Source organism: Mastigoproctus giganteus, chromosome 9, assembly GCF_048544385.1.
Source record: "Mastigoproctus giganteus isolate SK-2022 chromosome 9, ASM4854438v1, whole genome shotgun sequence".
In the NCBI taxonomy this organism is placed as follows: Eukaryota; Metazoa; Arthropoda; class Arachnida; order Uropygi; family Thelyphonidae; genus Mastigoproctus; species Mastigoproctus giganteus.
In genome coordinates this window covers 138,736,016-138,756,736 of record NC_143583.1, presented here as the reverse complement: position 1 = coordinate 138,756,736, position 20,721 = coordinate 138,736,016, and the positions used below count along the sequence as shown (strand labels likewise).

Genomic DNA, 20,721 nt, shown 5'->3' with positions numbered 1-20,721 from the left:
GTGGTTTTCCTTTCTAGGTTATAGTATTTGGATAAATCTATTTAAAAATAATACTCAAGAGTTACCAGTCTTATGAAACTCAGGAGAAATGTACATACAGTTAAGCATACCAGATAATCACTATGAAAGTCACTGTGGTCACTAATATCGCTTGGCACCCAGGGCCCTTCCATGCTGGTAAAGTCATCTCATACATATGTGTGTGGCTGGTGCACTTGTTCTTTGCCTGTTGGTATATTTTGGATGTTTACACAATTTATGTTAGTTGGCTCTGATGAAAATTTTTATGATTTTTTTAAATTTTATTAAGAATAACTTACTCTGTGCAGTATTCCATTCTTCCTTGAAGGGTTACCATAATTAAAGAGGCAACATTTACTCTGAAAATAAGGAGAAAAAAAAAAAAAAAAAAAAAACAGTGAATACTTAATTGGTTTCTTACTACACAAATTTTGGAATACACAGAAGAATGAAATATGTTCAATTCAAAGAACTTCAGAGATTAACTGATTTTTTTTTTTTTTTTACTTCAGTCATTATAAAATTAAATTAATTCATAGGTCAGCTAATTAAAACATTGATTAACTAGTAAGACTGAAATTACATATCAAAAATAAAATTATAATTATATATGGATTTTTCTGAACATAAGAAAAGTGTATTTGTCATCTTACTAAGAATGGCGCTAGCATTTTGGCATTGGCAGATGATCTTTATTGATGTTTAGATGGTGAAAAATGATTTATTTAATTAAAAATTAAGCAATTATAAATAAAAAACTGTCTTCCACAAAATACCGTTAGTGCAATTTTGTTTTTTAAAGTGCCTTAAGGAACAGCTTCTGTTGTGGCTTTAGCCTGGAATGTCACCAGACAACAGTATATACTTACATTTTGTGACCTTCCCCCCACCACACAACCATTCTATGAATATTAACAAGGATTTGTGAGTGTGGAGCATAAGCATTGACTCTGATAAATGTGTTGAGGTACTACTACAGTATTCTTCACAAGAAATGTGGAAAGGAAAGGCTTTAAAATGATCATACCAACTTCAAATAAGGTATGAACATTGGTGTCTCTAGTCTTCAAAATAACTGGAACTCAGATGCCTCCAAATGGTGAAAGGTCTGACAAGTGTGAAACCACTATATGTAATGGAGGACTGTGCTAGGGTCATGAGACATTCGTATATTGCTCTTGCAAACTGCATGAATTCTACAGTTAATCAGCCTGCTTTGTAGCATTAAAGATCCAAGTTTATTGGAGAAAAAAAAAAAATCATGCAATGCTTGCTCCAGTTAGACTAACTTGGCCAGCATAAAAAGAATCAGTACTTTCAAGACAATAATAATGCTGCTAAATCATTGCACCAATATGCCTGCGAGTATTTTGAAGATCATAACAGGAACTTTACAAATTTACCCTAGCCAGTGCAACTCCCAAAAATACATTTGAGCAAGGATCAGCTATTTTTATGCAGCATAAACAACAAACAGAAAAATGATCAAGCCTCTGCATTACTAGCAATAATAATAGTGGAAAAAAACACTTACTGTATGAAGAAATATTAACTTTTCTTCATGGTTGTTTCAAGTGAACAGCAAAATGTTTCACCTTATCTTATCTTCCTTCACGGATTAGGTGATCCGCCTGTTCCGATCTCAAAGAGGTCTCCCCATCTTTTCTTCAGTCTTCCACTGTCTCTTTTTCGTTTAGCTCTATATTTGTAAGCTAATTTAGGGAATCTATTATCTTCCATTATTTCTACATGTTCTTTCCATCTTTGTCTATATTCTATAATTTTTTCACTAATTGAGTAAATCTTTAATTCCTTTCTAATATTTACGTTTGGTATTTTATCTAATTTTGTACATCCTTTAACATATCTTAAAAATTTCATTTCTGCAGCTTGTATTCTATTAATGTCTCTTTGTTTCGGTATCCATGTTTCAGAACTGCAAAGAAGTGTTGGTATTGCCATTACTTTGTAAAATTTCAATTGTGTTTCTTTCCTTGTTTTCTTAGCCAGAGTTCTTTTTATTGTTCCACATATATTTAGAAATTTCGCCAATTTCTGGTTCATATCTTCTTCGACATCATATGTTATATCACATCCTATATATTTAAAATGTTTTACTTGTCCTAATATTTTATTGTCTATAACTATTTTTGTTCTCACCGTATTTTTACCCTTAAAAGTCATTGTTCTAGTTTTCATTGTTGATATTTTAACTTTATATTCTTATTTTATTTGGTTTAATTTAAATACTGCTCTTTGTAAATTATCTTCACTATCTTGAATAATTACTACAAATAACAGTGTATTAATCCTATTCTTTGTATTTAAATATATCCCTGTATTAATTTCTTTTTTCCATTTACATATCATATCCTCGATATATATGTTAAACAACATTAGCGACAAGCTACATCCCTGTCTAACTCCTTGATTTATTATACTTTCTTCTGTTAATTTATTACCTGTATCTATTACTATTTTTGTTCCTTGATATTAACTCTATTATTTTGGTAAGATGCTTTGGGTATCTTTTATTACTCAATATGTCCCATAGTTTTCGTCTGTTTACTCGATCAAATGCTTTTTCATAATCTATAAATGCTAAATACGTTTCTAAATGAAACTCTTCATTTTTCTATTAATTGCTTTAATATAAATATATTATCTGTGCATGATCTTCCTTTTCTGGATCCTGCCTGTTCTTCTATTAATATTTCATCAGAGATAATTTTAATTCTATTATTTATTATTTTGCTATACATTTTATATACTGTATTTAGTATGCTAATCCCTCTATAATTCTTTTATCATTTCTATTTCCTTTTTTAAATATTGAAATAATTTTTGCTATCTTCCATTCTTCTGGTATTTTATATTTTTCCCAACATTTATTAAATAAATTTAGTATCCTGTCTTTTAAAAAAACTTCCTCCATACTTGATCAGTTCTGCATTTATACCATCCATTCTTACTGCTTTCCTATTTTTTGTAGCTTTAAATGCCTTTCCAATTCTTCCTTCGTTATCAGATCTATGTCACTAACTGGGTCTAACTGTATCTCTTCTATTTGATATGTTGGGTCTTTCCACAATTCTTCATAATGTTTTTTCCATTGCTCTTCCTTTATTATATTTATTCTTGAAGTGTCTTTCTCTGTGCTATTCAAGTGTTTCATCATTTTATATGCCAAATTTTGTCTTCCACGAACGTCATGTTCTATTGTGCTTATAAATCTATCCCATGACTCTGCTTTAGCCTTCCTTATTATATCTTTAGTTTTATTGTGTTCTTGTTTATATATTTTTTCATTCTCACTTGTCCTGTTTTGTATATATTTAAGATATTTATCTTGTACTTCTTTAGCTATTTCTTCATTCCATATCTTTATCCCCCTCTTCTGATAGTTTTTCCTGAATTGTCCTAGTGTCTCTTTTGCTAGGACTATGTTTCACCTCTAGTATGAATTTCAGCATCTCATCAATAACTTGCAGTAAAAAATGAATGAATGGCACTCAGATCTTTGGCTGTTAGTATTAGTGGCAAATGATGCAAAAGAGCAAGCTTATAAAGAATTAGCCACAAAAAAAAAAAAAAAAAACATTTTCCCACATTGCTTGTCCATCCCATCCAATAATTTGCTGGTTCTTGAATTTATTCAAACCATCCAATTTGACAACAGATGGAAGTTTGTTGAAACAATCAACCACCCATTGGCTGAAGACTAACTTCCAAACATCCATCCTGCAGCCATCCTTCCTCAATGCCATCAATAGCCTTGAGCTTGTTTAATACATCCAAAGACTTAAGCATCTAAATGGGATCACCTCGCCACTGCCTAGTCTCCAGACACTGCAATTTTCAGAACTAAAGCCTCTTGTGGCATGATCAAACTTTCGTTTCCTTCACCAATCTCGGAGCCTTTCTCTTCACCTGTTCCAGCAGATCTACATCCTTCCTAAAATGAGGCTTCTAGACTTGTATGCAGTACCCAAAATGCAGCTTATCCATTTCCACGTACAATGGGATAATCACCTCCTTATCACTGCTATCAAAGTTCCTGTATATCATTGACAAAAACCACATGAGCTGATGCACTGCTCAGAGAACTTCATATCTGATCGCACAGTTATCCCCATGTATTTTTCATTTTCTGTTAACCTGAGCATAGTACTATGCAATTCCTAAATTAATCTGGGATTATTGCTACCTATTTGAAATACTTTGCATTTATTAATGTTAAACTTCAACAGCTCATCTGCCTAACTTTTGTTAATTTAAATCTTGTTACAATAGTTTACCTTGATTACTGTCACTAACCACCCAACAATCTTTTCATCATCTGCAAACTTAGACATTAATATCTTCTTCAATATGGTTAATGTAGAAAACAAAAATGGGCCCAGCACTGAAACTCGAGAAATCCACTAATAACATTAGTCCACAGAGAACACTAACCATTAATAACTACTCTATCTTCTCCCACCCAACCATCCCTTTATCTATAGTAGTAACCTACCCTTAATTCTATGCTACTCCAATTTGTAGAACAGCCTTTTATATGCTACCGTATCAAAAACTTTCCTGCAATCCAAGTATTGTATATGATATTAAAATTATTTTTTGCATACAGTTTCTTTGTTATTGCATCACAGTGCCCAATCAGACAAGATCATCCCTTAACAAATCCATGCCACGACTCTAGTATAATTGCACTCCTGTCTAAATGGTCTTGCATTACTTCTTTAACAAGTAACTCCATTATTTTTTCTGGAACAGAAAAAAAGCTAATAGTCTGAAATTACTCATGGCATCTTCTGATCCCCCTTTGTATATTGGGATATATTCACATCTCTAGTCCTTAGCGACCTCCCTGAATTAAAATATGGTTGCATAGTTAAGGTTATCAGTTTGTTCACCTCTTTTTTTTGCCTCCCTTAATATAAAATTGCACATTTTGTATTTTTAGCTTCAACAATTTCTCTTCTACTGTCTTATCACAAAATCAGTAGCTCCCTGTTAGAGTTTGATAAAATTCTGGCAACCAAATCCCTAGTGAATTCTTCATATGTTAATATTTGTAAAATAATAAGAGAAGTTTACCTCAATATAGTATGTAGAACACTTCTGTATGATACTCTCCACAAATTAAAACGAAAAAAAATCGAAAAACTTACATTAGAGTAACAAATAATTAAAAATCAATTTAACCCAATAAAACTCAATTTAACACAATTAAAAATAAGAAAATTAATTAAAAGAATTTTAACATAAATTTTGCAAAACGATTTTCCTTCTTGAAGTTGACAACGCTTTTTTTTTTTCCTCTCTCTCTCTCATTCTTGTGATCACGACATATGGTCGAAAAGCGTTGTCAGCTTCAGGAAGGAAAATCGTTTTGCAATTTTTTCGTTAACATTCTTTTAATTAATCTTCTTACTTTTAATTGCATTAAATTGTGTTAAATTGATTTTTAATTATTTGTTACTTTAATGTAAGTTTTTCAATTTTTTCGTTTTAATTTCTGGAGAGTATCATACGGAAGTGTTCTACGTACTATATTGAGGCGTAAACTTCTCTTATTATTTTACAAATACTGATATCAATGTAGAACGTATTGAGCATTATAGCTCTTGTTCATACTATCTAATTCATGTGTTAATGTAGATGTAAAATTCATATTCAGTTTGTCAGAAACCTGAGCAGGATAATTAAAAGGTAAACCGTTGATATCAAGTGGACCATTGTGATTACCTTCCTTCTAGTGTTTACATAAGAAAAAAGAATAATCAAAATTAACAAAGATTTCATTAAACTTTGTTAAATGTTACTAATAAAACTGGTTGTTACTCGCAACTTGTCAATTAATTCGGCCCTGGAAAGATTGTGCAAGACTCATGGAGAACTGTTCTCAGCATGGTCTGTGCTTGTTAACAGGAGAGATTGCTTCTACAGGGATGGGATACACTTAAATAGCAGGAATGCAAGAGTGTTTGCTGATGCTTTCGAGGCAGCGTTAAGGTGGAGTGGAAAACTGCTAGTTTGGGGGATTCACAGACGAAGGTTAACAGTAGCTGCAGGCAGAGGTGAAAATGATTCTTGCATTGCTTCGATTAGAATGAGCAGCAGTCTGGAGGGTGGGGTGCTGAGGAGTTCAGGGTCTCTTGAGAGTCATGAAACAAATAAATACATGGGCTGTGTTAGGGTAACTAAGAATAGGTGCATGGATACTTGCATGTACACCAATGCTAGAAGTATAGCAAATAAATTTGATGAATTTGAAGTGCTGCTCAAGACATCAAAGGCAAATATTCTTGGAATATCAGAGACGCGGTGTCACACAGAAGCAGTGTAGAATTAGAATTTGTGGAGTACAATGTGTACAGGAAGGATACACAGAGTGGGAAGGGAGGAGGGGTAAGGCTGTTAGTTAAGAAACACACAAAATCTAAGGAAGTGCATCCAGTTGATATATATGGCCAGTGCAATGTTGAGTCAGTTTGGAGTGACATAAGCACTGGAAAAGCAAAAATGAGAGCAGGAGTGTGTTATAGGCCTAATGACCCTGATGAGCACAATGAACAACTGTACAGAGGAATAGAGTGGGCCAGTAAATCAGATTGTCTTATAATGGAGGATTTTAACTTCCCGGACTCTACCAGCACAGAGGAAATCTGTAGACCTCTCAAAATAAAGAATTGATTAACTTACTTATTTTGCATAATATGAGAATGTTAACACTTGGAAACTGTTCCCTGTATTGCATGAAACTGAAAACAAAATATTCTCTACTGGATGACTGGAACTTGTGGGTTGGTTGCCTGCACACCAGCAAGACTTTTGTGGATTTACTGGATGATTGTTTTCTACAGCAACATGTTAGAGAAGCAACCAGAGAGCATAACTCTTGATCTGGTTATAAGCAATGATTATTCATGCATTAAGAATTTGCAGATAAAGGAACCACTAGATGGTAGTGATCACAGTGTACTGATGTGGGATTTACATAAAGATGTAACTACCATCAGGGGTAAAGGGAAGGGTTTCTGCTTTCATAGAGGTGACTATAGTGGTCGCATTCAGTTTTTAAATTCTACACAGTGGGACCAACTGATGATGTTTCCAACAGCAAATTCTAAATGGAAAACATCGAAGGAAGTAATCATGGAAGTTACTAGGCTTTTCATACTGATTAAGAAATACTCTTCAAGGTTTAGGCTTAAATGGAGGTCAGACAAACTAATGAGACTCATGGCAGAGAAAAAAATACATGGTATGCATATAAATTATCAGGCGACACAGAAGCCTATGGGGCGCCGTCGTAGCCAGGTGGGCAGGAGCGGCAGTGCATAGCACATGCTTCTTGATTAGACTGGGGTTCGAGACCGTGACCACCAAATATGGAGGATGCAGAAAGGTCAGGGAATGACCGCATATCCTTGGAGCAATATGGCCTTAGTTGCTAATGCTCCTAAAAACCAAATAGCAACAACAACAAGAAGCCTATGGTTGATATAAGCTAGTCTGTAATCAAGTCACGAAGGAAGTTAGACAAGTGAAGGCAGATTAATCTTTGGTGAAGGATGCTAAGAGAAACAGCAAGAACATCTTTAGTTATATAAACTCTAGAAGGAAGGGGATGAACCAGATCATCCGCTTGATATTGATGGTTTGACTGTTGATGATCCTGCTCAGATAGCTGACAATCTGAATGAGTATTTTGCATCTACATTCACACGAGGAATTATTAATGTAGGAGAATGCTAGAAGTTTATCAAACCAACAGGGTGCTTAATGATTTTGTAATAACCGAGAGCAAAGTGGAGGAGAAATTGTTGAAGTTAAACATAAGAAAGGCACCTAGGGTGGATGGGATCTATCCAGTCATATTAAGGAGGCAGCAAAGGAAGTAAACAAACCCCTAGCCATAATTATGAGAGCATCCTTGGACTCAGGAAAAGTACCCATGGACTGGAGATGTGCAAATGTTTCCCCACTTCACAAAAGGGGATCTAAGGATGACACGAGAAATTACAGACCACTTAGTATAACTTCTGTTCCAGGGAAAATAATGCAGTCACTGGTTAAAGATACATTGCAGGATCATCTAGACATGGCTACAATAATAATTCAGACACAGCATGGGTTTGTTAAAGGAAAGTCTTGTCTGATAAATTTGATTGGATACTATGATGTGGTTACAAAGGAACTGGATGCAAAAAATAGTTTGATATCATATACTTGAATTTCAGGAAAGCTTTTGATACTGTTGCAGATGGAAGACTACTGTGCAAATTGGAGCAGTATGGTACTAAGGACAAGTTGCTACAATGGATAAAAGGGTGGTTGAGTGGGAGGAGACAGAGTGGTAATCAATGGACACTGCTCTTTGTGGAGTCCCCCAAGGTTTGGTGTTAGGCCCACTGTTGTTTTGTATATTTATCAATGATATTGATGAAGGTATATCAGGCTTAGTGTCGAAGTTTGCAGATGATACAAAGGTTAGCAGGGTTGTTAATGATAGTAATGGCAGTGTGCTACTGCAAGAGGATCTAGAAAAGTTGGGCAGATGGGCTGAGAAGTGGTAACTGAAGTTTAACATTGACAAATGCAAAGTACTACATATGGGTAGAAGTAACCCCCAAAGAAAACGTACCAACTGTGCGGCACTACACTTAGGGTGGTAGAAAATGAAAGACCTGGGAGTAATTGTGCAGTCAGATATTAAATTTTCAGGGCAGTGCAGACAGGCTGCCAGAGCAGGTCATGGGGTATTGTCAATGTTAAACAGGAATTTTGCTAGTAGGGAAAAGGATGTGATTATCCCTTTGTATAAGGCAATGGTTAGGCCATGTTTTGGTGGCCTCATTTTAGGAAGGATGTAGATTTGCTCGAGTGTGTACAGAGAAGGGCAACAAGATTGGTGAGGGGAATGAAGGGATCCTCTTACCAAGAGAGGCTTAACTTCTGACTAGGCACCTGCAAGGTGATCTGATTGAGGTGTATAAGGCCTTGTAGTTTGTTGAGCACGTTGAATTCTGATGGGATTCTTCCACTTACTCTGATTAAGAACCTATGGGGGCATAAATTCAAATTGAGGATAGACAGTTGTAGAATAGATGTGCAGAAATTTGCCTTTAGCCAGTGAGTAGTTGATTGATGGAACAAACTTTCATCTGTTGTTTTATAAAAGTTGATAGCTTAAATAAATTGAAGGAGGAACTGGACAAACATTTAGAGGGAACGGATGTGTGAAATGTTTTTTTTTTTTTTTTTTTTTGCTGATGGCACAAACTTGCTTTCTTGTATCACATACCTCCCTACTACTACTACTACTACTACCTGTCAACCTACTGGAAAATACCACTAGGTAGTGTAAGGACTAGCAAAACATCACGGAAGGGATAAAACCCCATAATGGACAGCCAGTTGACTTGATTATGACCCCAAGATAATGACCAGAAAATAAGCCCCAGACCACATGCAGTCTGGAAGGATGACATCCAGATTTAACCCCCTATTAGTGTCCCACCTAGATGAGACTCAACGGCCAAATTTTTTAGGGCCTGCAAACTGATGGAGACGACATACGTGGCACTCTCCCGCCGGAACAGCCTATTGGCGACCCAAATCCGCACTCTCTTGAGCGGATCTTTCTTTCCAAACTCCTGGGGAGGAGAGGCTTGCCTCTCCTTGCCTCCCCAATTTTTTCACTCTGGTGGGGCACGGGCATGCCTCACTACCTGCAGGGGCCATCTACTCTGTCGGCCCCTTATTTCCAATTTCTTCCCCCCAGTCTTCATCCCCCCCCCCCAAACTTTTGTCTTGCACAGCGTTTAGCCCTACATATCAAAAGAGAACATCAAAATTCTTGCCCGAACCTATTTGGTTTTTAAAACTCACTTTCACCGCACAGCCCCACGTCGCGCAATATTAATACTAACTTGTAAAGTATCACTAATATCAACCTCGATTTTTTTGGTCCTAGCCACTAAAATCCCAGGAAAGTAAGTGGCAAGACCAGCCAGAGTACAAATATTGGTAACACCGGCCGGCCTCCCTGTGGCAGGTATTGGTAACGTCGGGTCTCACTAGGGGCCCGGCGGCTAACAGGCCGGACGAACAATGGGCACAACAAACTACACAGTACATATCCCACACACTTTTAAATCTCTGGCTTGTCCGATACAGAGAACATACGCGGAGATGGGAGAAATCCCAGGTGCCATCAGACCCCGAACATACCTAATATCTGCTGGAGGATGTTTTGAACTACAGCATACCACTTTATTTATTTTTGTAATCACTGAACATGACTGCAACATCACCAGTCCATGAACTTTATTGCCATCATCTATATGTACAATACAGATTGGGAAAAGAAATTTACTAGAAAATAAGTTTCAAAATAACAGCACCATTAGAAAATGTGGCACTAGCATCAGCCATTTACCAAAGGTCTCTCTCTCTCTCCCTATGTCATCCATCATTTTCAATGTGCTAGTAGTGAAGGATAACATATCTGGCACAATGCTGCTTACATGCCCTGTAGTGCTGGCTTTCACATCTACTAATAAGCATATGTTTGCATGATGAATATTAGACTTTAGATAGCCCCACAGCCAAAAGTTAAAGTGGGTCATGTCTTGTGAACATGGTAGCTACCTGGCCAACACTGTAGCTTATCACTCTTTCATCAGAGAAATGAGTCCTAAGAACCAGTGTCCTTAGGAATGTGTCATGGTGTGCCATTGTGCATCATGCTATAGTCTGAAGATTTTTGTTATTGCAGAGGTGAAATGAAAGTTCATAAGAAGTCAATGACAGTAGCATCAACTCACAGAATGTGCCACAAGGACTGCTTGGGCGTTTCCTTCAAAAAAAAGTATAGACTAATCATCATAAATTCAGTAAATCCACCATATGATAACTTTTGGCACTTTATCTTGGTTTGGTTTGTTTTTATTGGTGCATTAAGGCACTTTATGTACTAAGGAAATTATTCTACTTTGCCCATATAAAAAAAAAAAAAAAAAAGTGCTTTATCTGTCTAGAAGATGTTTCATGGATATTTATCTTTATATAATTTCAAATGCCAACTGTGCACTTACATCAATAGTGAGAAGTTGCTATGTATGTTGAATTCTGTAAGGGTAACATCACATAACATTTCATAACACTTTACAGACCATGTAATGACAAACCCAAACATCAGGCTGCAGCAAATGCACTGCTAGATCATACTTCACTCTTCTGATTTCAATGGTGTGTGTGTGTGTGTGTGTGCGCACACGCACACATAGGAACAGGTTTCTTTCCTTGTGTGCATTGCATATTTCCATAACCAGAATGAATCCTTAGATTTTTGGTTCATTTTTTTTTAAAGAATTATTTCATCAAGCAAAACTCTCAGTACTGTGGTGCACTGTTATTGATTGGTAAAATAGCTTTATAAGTAACACCCCATTTATTGATTTTTTATAGAAATAGCCGTTGTTTGAGTCATTCTCCAGCATGTTGACTATGATCACGAATTCCCTTCTTAAAATATTCTTTGCCTGCATACAATTTGATTCTCACGCAATTTGCATACGACAATACATGTGTATAATTTCTGCTCATTTGTCAATTTCATTTCTTTGCACATAAGACAGCACATCTTTGCATACTGCTTGACCTGGACTCAGCCATAATGCATGCTGAGTGATGTAGGCACACTTTTACCCCATGGTAGCATTGAGTTGATCCCCCAATAATCCCCCCCCCTTCTCCACCCTCTCCCATCATCTGCATTGTGCATGTTCTATATTTCCAACAAAACATTAAAGATAAACACCATTCAGGATAGATTATTACATTAAATTATGTTCAGTCGGTTTATATTTTATATAGTAAATGTTAGCATTAATTTTTGAATAATCCTCATACACATACTTTTTAAAATGCTTGTCCCACATAGAAATGTCTTTTACTAATATCATATGTTTGCTTAATGGAATTTTTCTTTATGCAAATTAGGCAAACACATGATACTGGGTGACTTTTCACATGTGACACTTGCTCTGTGTGATTTTTAATGGTATACCAAAGAATTACACACAGAAATGGTGCGTCACACTATTTCTGTGTGTAATTTTTAATGGCATGCTATAAAAATGTCAAACAATTTTAATCTAATAGAAGATTAGTTCATTTATCATAAATATAGCTTGTAAATAATCATTATATAAGAGTACTGTTGGTCACAACACCACTCTTACATGATTTCGATGGCTTTCCATCTCTTCATAAGTGGAACAGGCATCCAAACAATAAAAATTGTTACTGTGCTTGAATTGAGAAAGTTAGCAACTCTTTCACCTCACTTTTGTAAAAATTAGTAACTGTCAGGATGACTACAAGGATCGTGTGGCACGTTATGAAAGAATAACAATATTACTTCTTGAAATAAGTTTTCCCTTTGTAAATAGGCTTGTTAATAGACCTATATCTCTGCATATGGACTAACATCACAATAAAATAAAAAACATACAGGACATTAGTCACATTTGTTATTTGCATTTTAAAAACAATCCTGACGGGAAATAAAATTTTAACAGGGCTGCAAATATGATTCTTAGGGTTATATGGAATTAAAAACAATAGCAGTGTTCAAACTTTAGTGAATGAATGAATCAAAGTTCCTCTTTTTAATTTAAAAATATTTCATGAATGCCCATACTCAATTCCTTTTTTATTTCAGGGAAGAGGGAATTCCATTAACCTCTCCTGCTTGAATAAACACAAGAACCAGAGTAAATAAGCTTAGTCTATGGTTCTGTATAATGCCTGAATTTGGAAGCCATCTCTTCTACTTGCATTAGCAGAGGCATATAATGCAAGAAAGCAAGCTTATGTGGCATCATCAAAAAAAAAAAAAAAAAACTTGCCATTTTACCCATCCTTGAATTTATTTAAGCTTTCAATTTCTACAATGACAGATGAAAGTTTGTTCCAGCAATCAACCACCCACTAAAGGCAAATTTCTGCACATCTATTCTACAACTGCCTTTCCTCAATTTGAATTTACGTCCCTTCAGGTGAGCAATCTGAGCAAGAGGAAGAATCCCATCAGCATTGAACTTGCTCAAACCATTCAAGGCCTTATACACATTAATCAGATTATCCCAAAGACTAAGCCTCCAGAAGCTGCAATTTTCAGATTTACCAAGAAAGGCTTGGTAAGCCTTTCTTGGTAAGAGCAACCCTTTGCTCCCTTTACCAATCTCGTTGCCAATCTGTGCTCATTCCAGCAGCTCTACATCTTTCCTAAAATGAGGCCTCCAAACCTGTATGTCGTACTCAAAGTGTGGCCTGACCACTGCCTTATACAAGGGGATAATCACCTCCTTATCCCTGATAGCAGAATTCCTGTATATCAACAACAAGAGCCCATGAGCTGCTCTGGCAGCCTGTCTGTACTGCTCAGAAAACTTCATATCATACTTGCTTGTAAAATGAAAATAACTGTCAAACTGTTATATTTATATACAACTCACTATGCTCAGAAAAACAAGTATTCACTACTAAATTTATTTCATTAGTTTTCTTTCAAAATATATTGATAACTTACCTATCTTTCATTGAGAAGTAACGATTAGATTCAAGTGTACGGATGAACAGCAGGATAAATGTTTTGTTTAGGATTAGCTGGCCAAATAACCTAAGTCCTTTCTCGATGTAAGGTCTCTTAACAGGATCAAGCTAAAAATTTAGAGAAATGGAGCAAATTTTAGTATCCATAGTTTTCTGTAATGTCTTTTCCATTCATATTAAATCCACAGCACCATATTTTGTGTATTTCCCATTAAAAATTAGAAACACAAAACTTTTAATACAAATTTGTTCTCAATCAGAAGAAAATCAGAAAGCTTAAAAATGTTTTGCAATAAACACATTTTAAAGGGAATTTCAATACATGCTTCAGGGTAAATTAGGCCTAATCAATTAGCACTGATTATATTCAAGAAAAAAGCTAGACTATATAAAAAAAAAATCTATTATTGCTACTTATACGAAATATTCAGGGTTAATGAAAGTCTGTGTTTAAGGTTAGCAAAAGTCCACATCAGGAAAACTGATACATATAGATACACAGATGCACTATTACTTAGTATAGGTGCATTTGAAAATGCACCACTCATAAATGGATTGTTTTTGAATTTGAATTAAAAAAACCACAAAGCGTTTTACAACAAATAATATATTCCTTGGGTAAAAATAAGTCAGAATGCCACATTTTGCTTTAAATTAACATATTAAGCTTAATTGCTACTTTAAAATCAGTGAAATATTACTGCTAATGGTAATAACTTTTATTTTTGTAATGTCTTACAGAAATGTGTAAGAACTTACAGTTGTTAAAATCACAGCATATTTAAAATAAATTCTTGCCTACTAAAGAAGAGTGCTGAATGCAACCTGTTTGCATGAAACTCACTGTGAAAATTCTGTGTTAGTTTATTTATAGTGGGGAAGCTGACTAATACACCTTAAAATATGTACTTCCATGCTAAACATTAGCAAATTTTAAGGAAAAATGGAATATTATCACTTGACATAAGTAATCAGACAATTTTTTTTATCAGTTTTGATAGAAATCAGCACAACTAGCACGAGAAGTTTGGTTTCATTGAATATATTCCTTTTTTTGTATTTTAAATTTAACTTTATCTAGATTAATTTTTAAAAAAATCCCCCCCCCCTATAATGGTAAGCACAGGATGGCATAGCTTTGGGACAGGCTGCCTTTGGTGGTTCACCTGTGAGTTCCACTGTTTGTTTGTATGCATTGCAGCATATAGGTGAAACCTTTTTCTAATGGTGCTTTTGTGTGCTAATGGTACTAAGCCTCTTCTAATGGTATGCCAAATTTCAACTTCAATTGAAATTCGCCACACTGTTGGAAGAGACTGAATGGCCTGTAACAAATCTGGGATCCCAACGGTTACTCAAGTGATGCTCTTCTGAAAGATGATGCCCTAGTGATTGATTACCAGTTTGCAGACTTCTTTGGATCTAAATGAGGTAATTTTATTGTTGAGTGGGTAAGAGGCTCAATTGTTAGGGAAACAATTTATTCTGTAATAAAGATAGATGGAACAGAACCAGTAATTCTTTCACCATGCTAACATTCTGTTTCAATGGTGAAAGAATTGATGATGCTACTAGCCAGTTGTCAGTTCTTAAAAACTGACAACTGGTTAGTAAAATAATCAATTTGCACTTTATATAATGTATTAAGAGGCATGTGGTTATGTATGCATGATATAACAACATTAAACAAAAACAAACTGGGGACTTGATCACAAAACATAAGGTTATGCTAGAAAAATTTTACAAGGTAGGTTAGAATGTTATTGGGTCAGCAATTCAGCTGAGACACAATAGGAGGATTTACATGACGAGAGCCTTATTAACTCTACAAGTGTCGAAGGACTACCTAAATCTGATTTTATGCCTTTCTTACTTTACATTTTTGGTTCCACTACAACTTTGGAGATTGGAGGGACCTGCAAAGTTTATGGGAGGGGAGGAGTTGTTTCTTAGAATGCTCTGCCTTAGTTGGTAGAAACAATCTAGCATTTTCACCCTACACAGGAGCACCTGTGCAGGGTGCATATGTGAAATACAGTACCACATACATGAAGAGATACATTGCAATAGGCACAATAACTACGAGTAGTTACATGCCATAGAAAAAGACTTAAGTAGCTCCAAGGAATATATCAAAGTAGTAAAAAAAAAAAAAAAAAATATATATATATATATATACAGTGAAACTTCTCCTAACGGACACCTCTCTTTAACGGACATTTTCAAATTCCCCAACTCACCTCTATTGGTTTTAACGTGTTTGCAGCTTCTGTCTAGCGGACATTCTCTGTAATGGACACGGACAGGCAATCTGCACTGTTTCGTTTAGATTAGCACTTAATTTGATCTCCCTATAACGGACAGCGGGCGAGCTCACGGCCATTTTTCTAGGAACATTTCTTCAACGTATTGCCACAATCGTGTGTTTATTTTCTATTTCCGATTCTCTGAATTTTATCAAGGTTTACGCCGCGGTTCTAAACCCTTTTTTCAAGAATTTTAAGGCACGTGTAAAACTTCTGATGAATTCGGTGTGTGCAGGGGGGGGGGGAATATGGTTGGCCTTTCGTCTTTTCAGTTTCAGTTTTGTTCAGTGTCGTGTGAAGTGCACAATGTCTTCTCGTAAACATTTAACTTTAAAAATGAGTCGAACTCATTAATGCGTATGATCGGCAAAAAAATGGTATTCGCAATCTTGCTGCAAAATTCAAAATCGGGAAGACGCAGGTAAGCGACATCCAAAAGAAAAAAAAAAAAAAAAAATGAACTGCTCAAACAATTTTAGCAACACGGAAATGATCAGGTTCAAAAATCATTCCCGAAAACTGTTGGACTTCAAATTGACAATGTTACGTATGAGTGGTTTTGTCGCGAAACGTGCTAAAAAAATTCCCATTAATGGGCCTATTATTAGGGAAAAGGGGAGTAAATGAGTTCAAAGCTTCTGTGGGATGGCTAGACAAGTTCAAAACTTGGCATAAAATTTCTTGGAAAACCGTAAGTGGTGAAGGTGGATCTGTTGATACTGGGGTTCTAACAGAGTGGACCGTCAAATTGGAAGATTTATGTCGTGATTTTGAAGCTAAGGATATTTACAACTGTGACGAAACAGAGTTGTTTTTTTAAAGCTCTTCCTGAAAAAACAATGAGTCTAAAAAACGAAAAGTGCCAGGGCGGAAAAATTTCTAATAAACGCTTGACTGTACTATTGTATACAAATATGCTGGGAGACTTTGAACAACCTCTTGTTATAGGAAAACCACAAAATCCTCGTTGTTTCAAGGGCATAAAGTTGAATCTTTTGAATGTTGACTGGAAGTCTAATAAAAAACCGTGGATGACACGAGATATCATGAACGAATGGATAAGTCACTTTAACCAAAACATGATTCGTCAAAACAGAAAAATTATTCTTTTCATGGATAATGCTGCATCTCACCCACACATTGAATTGTCCAACATTCAAATCATTTTTCGGCCACCAAACACATCTGCATAGTGTCAGCCCTTGGATCAAAGGATAATAAAAAAATTTAAACTTCACTACAGAAAACGTGTTTTAAGACATCTCACTGCAAACATGAACGATGTAACATGTGCGAGTGACCATGCAAAGAAAATCAGCATCCTAGATGCGATTCAATGGATTTGCTCTTCAGTAAACGCAGTTAGAAAACAAACTGTCGTGAACTGTTTTGTAAAGTCTGGCTTCTCAAACGCAAAAATTGAAGTTGTGAACAGCAATGTGGAGCACCAAGAAGAACAAGAACTTCAACATCTATTGATAATGTACGATATTTCAGCTACAAGTGACCCTAGCTACAAAGATATAGACTCTAACCTCACTACAGAAGATGGTGCTATAGATATCAACGACATTATCATCGATATTTTTCAAGACGTTCCTCATGAGGATGAAGAAATGGAAGGAGGTCATTCTGTCGAAAAACATTAACGACGAACCACCGATGAAAATAGAAGAAGCGCTCATACAAATCAATCGTTTAAAAATGTTTTTCGCCGCTGAAGAAGATACTGAAGGACTTTCGATGGTTTCTTCACTCCAAACAAATGTTGAAAACAAAATTATCAGCCGGAAGAAGGTGCAGAAGAAAATAAGTGATTACTGTATGTATTTTTCTTAAGATAAAGTCATAATATGCATAGCACAATTGTATGTATATTATTTACAAAAATATTGTGCAAAATCTGTATATAATTTAATTTAATTTTACATTAAACGTTTAACGATTTTTCTTTATCTCTTGTGTATGTAATTGTATATTATTTACAAAAATATTGTTCAAAATCTGTATATTTTTTAATTTAATTTTACATTAAACGTTTAACGATTTTTCTTCCTTTCTTTTTTTTTTCTCTCCCTCAGACTTCTTGTTAGCGGACACTTCTCTCTAACGGACACATTTTCGTTCCCCATGGCTGTCCGTTAAAGGGAAGTTTCACTGTATATATATATATATATATATATATAAAATATTAAAGATAATAGAAAATAATAGAAAAGTAAATCAATAAAATAATACATTCAGGGATTTAAGAAAACACAAAAAAAAAAAAAAAAATTTATTATCGCTTTTTACCCACAATCCAGTTGACTTCAACTGGCGCCAACCACTCAGACTGAAGGCAAAAAACGACAAGAGGTTCTCTGTTTCTGTAATGATCAATATATGCTAAGTAATTTAAATCTAAACCAAATATAAACCAATATAGGCCAAATATAAATCAAATATAGTAATTAAAAAGTTAAGAAATTTTAGAATCAAAAGTAAGAAAATATAAGTAAATTATAAATGTAAGCATATATTAATCATCGTTGACCCAACAGAGAACGTAATTTAATGATTAAAATAAGATTAAATATATAATACATACTACATATTTACCGTATCCAGGACATAATGTAATAGTCGTCAAAATAATGTGGTGCCCCCTATGTGATGGATATGGTAAAAATAAATATAAATAAATAATTAATCAATTAGCCAATCAAATCTAAGTTAACGCAAAGAGAAACATGCAGATAATCGCTTACCTGAAATACCACTTCAAGAAAGCGATAAGCATAATTAATTTCGAAAATTTGTTTTCTGAACCCATTGGTTCAATGTAATTATTATTATTATTATTATTATTATTAATAGCCATATGGTGCAAGGAAGCCCGAGGCTTATACTGCACCAGCAAAAATATTCCCGAGTTACCCTGAAAGAGAGAGAGAGAAGTAGAAAGGAATCACCAAGAAAGAGAAGAATGATGATATCCAGCTCAGGACCCTGGGTGTGCCAAGCCCATACTCACCAGGTGTGAGCCCCTGAGGTAATTGTCATATTTAGTGCCACGTATATTCTTGGTGTCTTACGGCGTAAAAAACTTGTACCCACCGGCTTGCAAATAACAGTGTATCACTTTATTTTTTATTTTTTTTTTATACATAGTTAAATTCATTTAAGTTCACTCTGAGGTAACATGCAAATTCAGCTCAGGGTTCTACTATAGCAGGCCTGGGCAAACGTTTGGGCTGAAGGGCCACAATAGGAATTCAAAAAGAAGGAGGGCCTCACGTAAAATACTATTTTTAGATATATATATTATTTGTTATCATGAAAGAGAAATATAACATAAAAAAATTATTCCCTAACAACCAAGGATTTAATGAGATGAATGGAACTGTTTTACATCTTTTAACATTTTTTTTAATTTTGGGTGTTAATTTTGTAGTTGAGATTCTTAAATCGTAAAGAATTTTTATTTAGATTCATGATGGAAAATGTTTGTTCACATATGTAGGTTGATCCAAAATTAACCAACATTTTTCGGGCAAAATCTTTAAGTTCGTCGAATTTGTTCAAATTAAGAGTAAAATTTACAGATTTCCTCACGACGGCGCAATTCCCTTAAATCAGTATCACACTGCAGATCTATAATCTGAAGCTGTAGTTGACTCTGTGCACTACCAATTTCTATTGAAAATGGGTCGCGCACTATTGCCAAACTTGTCTCAATTTTTTTGGAAGTCGTCAAATCTTCGTGAAAAGTCGTCATTCAAAGCGTCGATAATTTCACAATATTTTTCAAACTCATTTTCTGGAATCTTCAGCAACTTCATGGTTGGAAAGTGTTAAACCTTGTTAATCAATAAATGTCGAAGGAACAAATGGAGTTTTAATTGAAATCCATTCAAACTTTTTACCATATCATGGGCGGATAAATTTTTCCCTTGTAACACGGTGTTGAAAGTATTTAAGTGTGTCACGATGTCCACGGTAAACGCAAAATGACAAATCCAGTTATTATCAGTCAATTCGGGAAAGTCCATAATATTTTTCAGTTTAAAAAATATAACGATGTCATCTTTAAGATCCCATACTCGCCGAAGAATTTTTCCTAAGCTAAGCCATCGAATTTGGCTATGATAAGGAATATCTGTGTACTCTGATTCAATATCTTGAAGAAAATGAACGAATTGTCTGTGTTTCAGGCCCCTCGATCATATTAAATTTACTAGTTTAATGATACAAGATGTGACACATTCAACTTTTAACACATTTTTACATAATACTTGTCGATGTATAATACAATGAATTGTAATTAAATTATAATCAGGATAATTTTCACAAATTTTATCCCAAATTTTCTTTAACGGTCCTACATTTTTACCTGTCAAACTTGGTGCTTCGTCAGTTGTTACGCTTACCATTTTATTCCATTGTAAATTATATCTTGTTAAGCATTTTTCAACTTTTTCAAATACTGTACATCAGCCTGTTGTTTGGTCTTTAAAAGATTCCATTGAAAGAAGCTCTTCAATAATTTCAAAATTAGAGGTACATCCACGTATGAAAATTAATAACTGCGCAGTATTCTTTTGGTCATTACTTTCGTCGAGAGCTATTGAGTACCATGTTATGGATTCTAATACTGATAATAACTGCTCATTCAAATTTGTATCGATACATTCAATTCTTCTTACTACGGTTAGCCGAGATAAACTTACATTCTCAAATTTGTGTTTAATGTCAGGACATATAATTCCACAAGCTTCAG

The 20,721-nt window shown here is 34.9% G+C and overlaps 1 protein-coding gene across 4 annotated transcripts in view; it reads right to left on the bottom strand.

Moving 5' to 3' along the window:
* LOC150080768 (plexin-A2-like) overlaps nucleotides 1-20,721 on the bottom strand; it is a 1,384,718-nt gene that overhangs the window by 203,867 nt on the left and 1,160,130 nt on the right. For all 4 annotated transcript variants that reach the window (XM_090381170.1, XM_090381171.1, XM_090381172.1 and 1 more), the window contains 2 exons: nucleotides 13,631-13,761; nucleotides 321-380 (listed from right to left, as the gene is read on the bottom strand). In XM_090381170.1, the coding sequence (XP_090237296.1) occupies nucleotides 321-380; nucleotides 13,631-13,761 (191 nt within the window). The remainder of the gene's footprint in view (nucleotides 1-320; nucleotides 381-13,630; nucleotides 13,762-20,721) is intronic.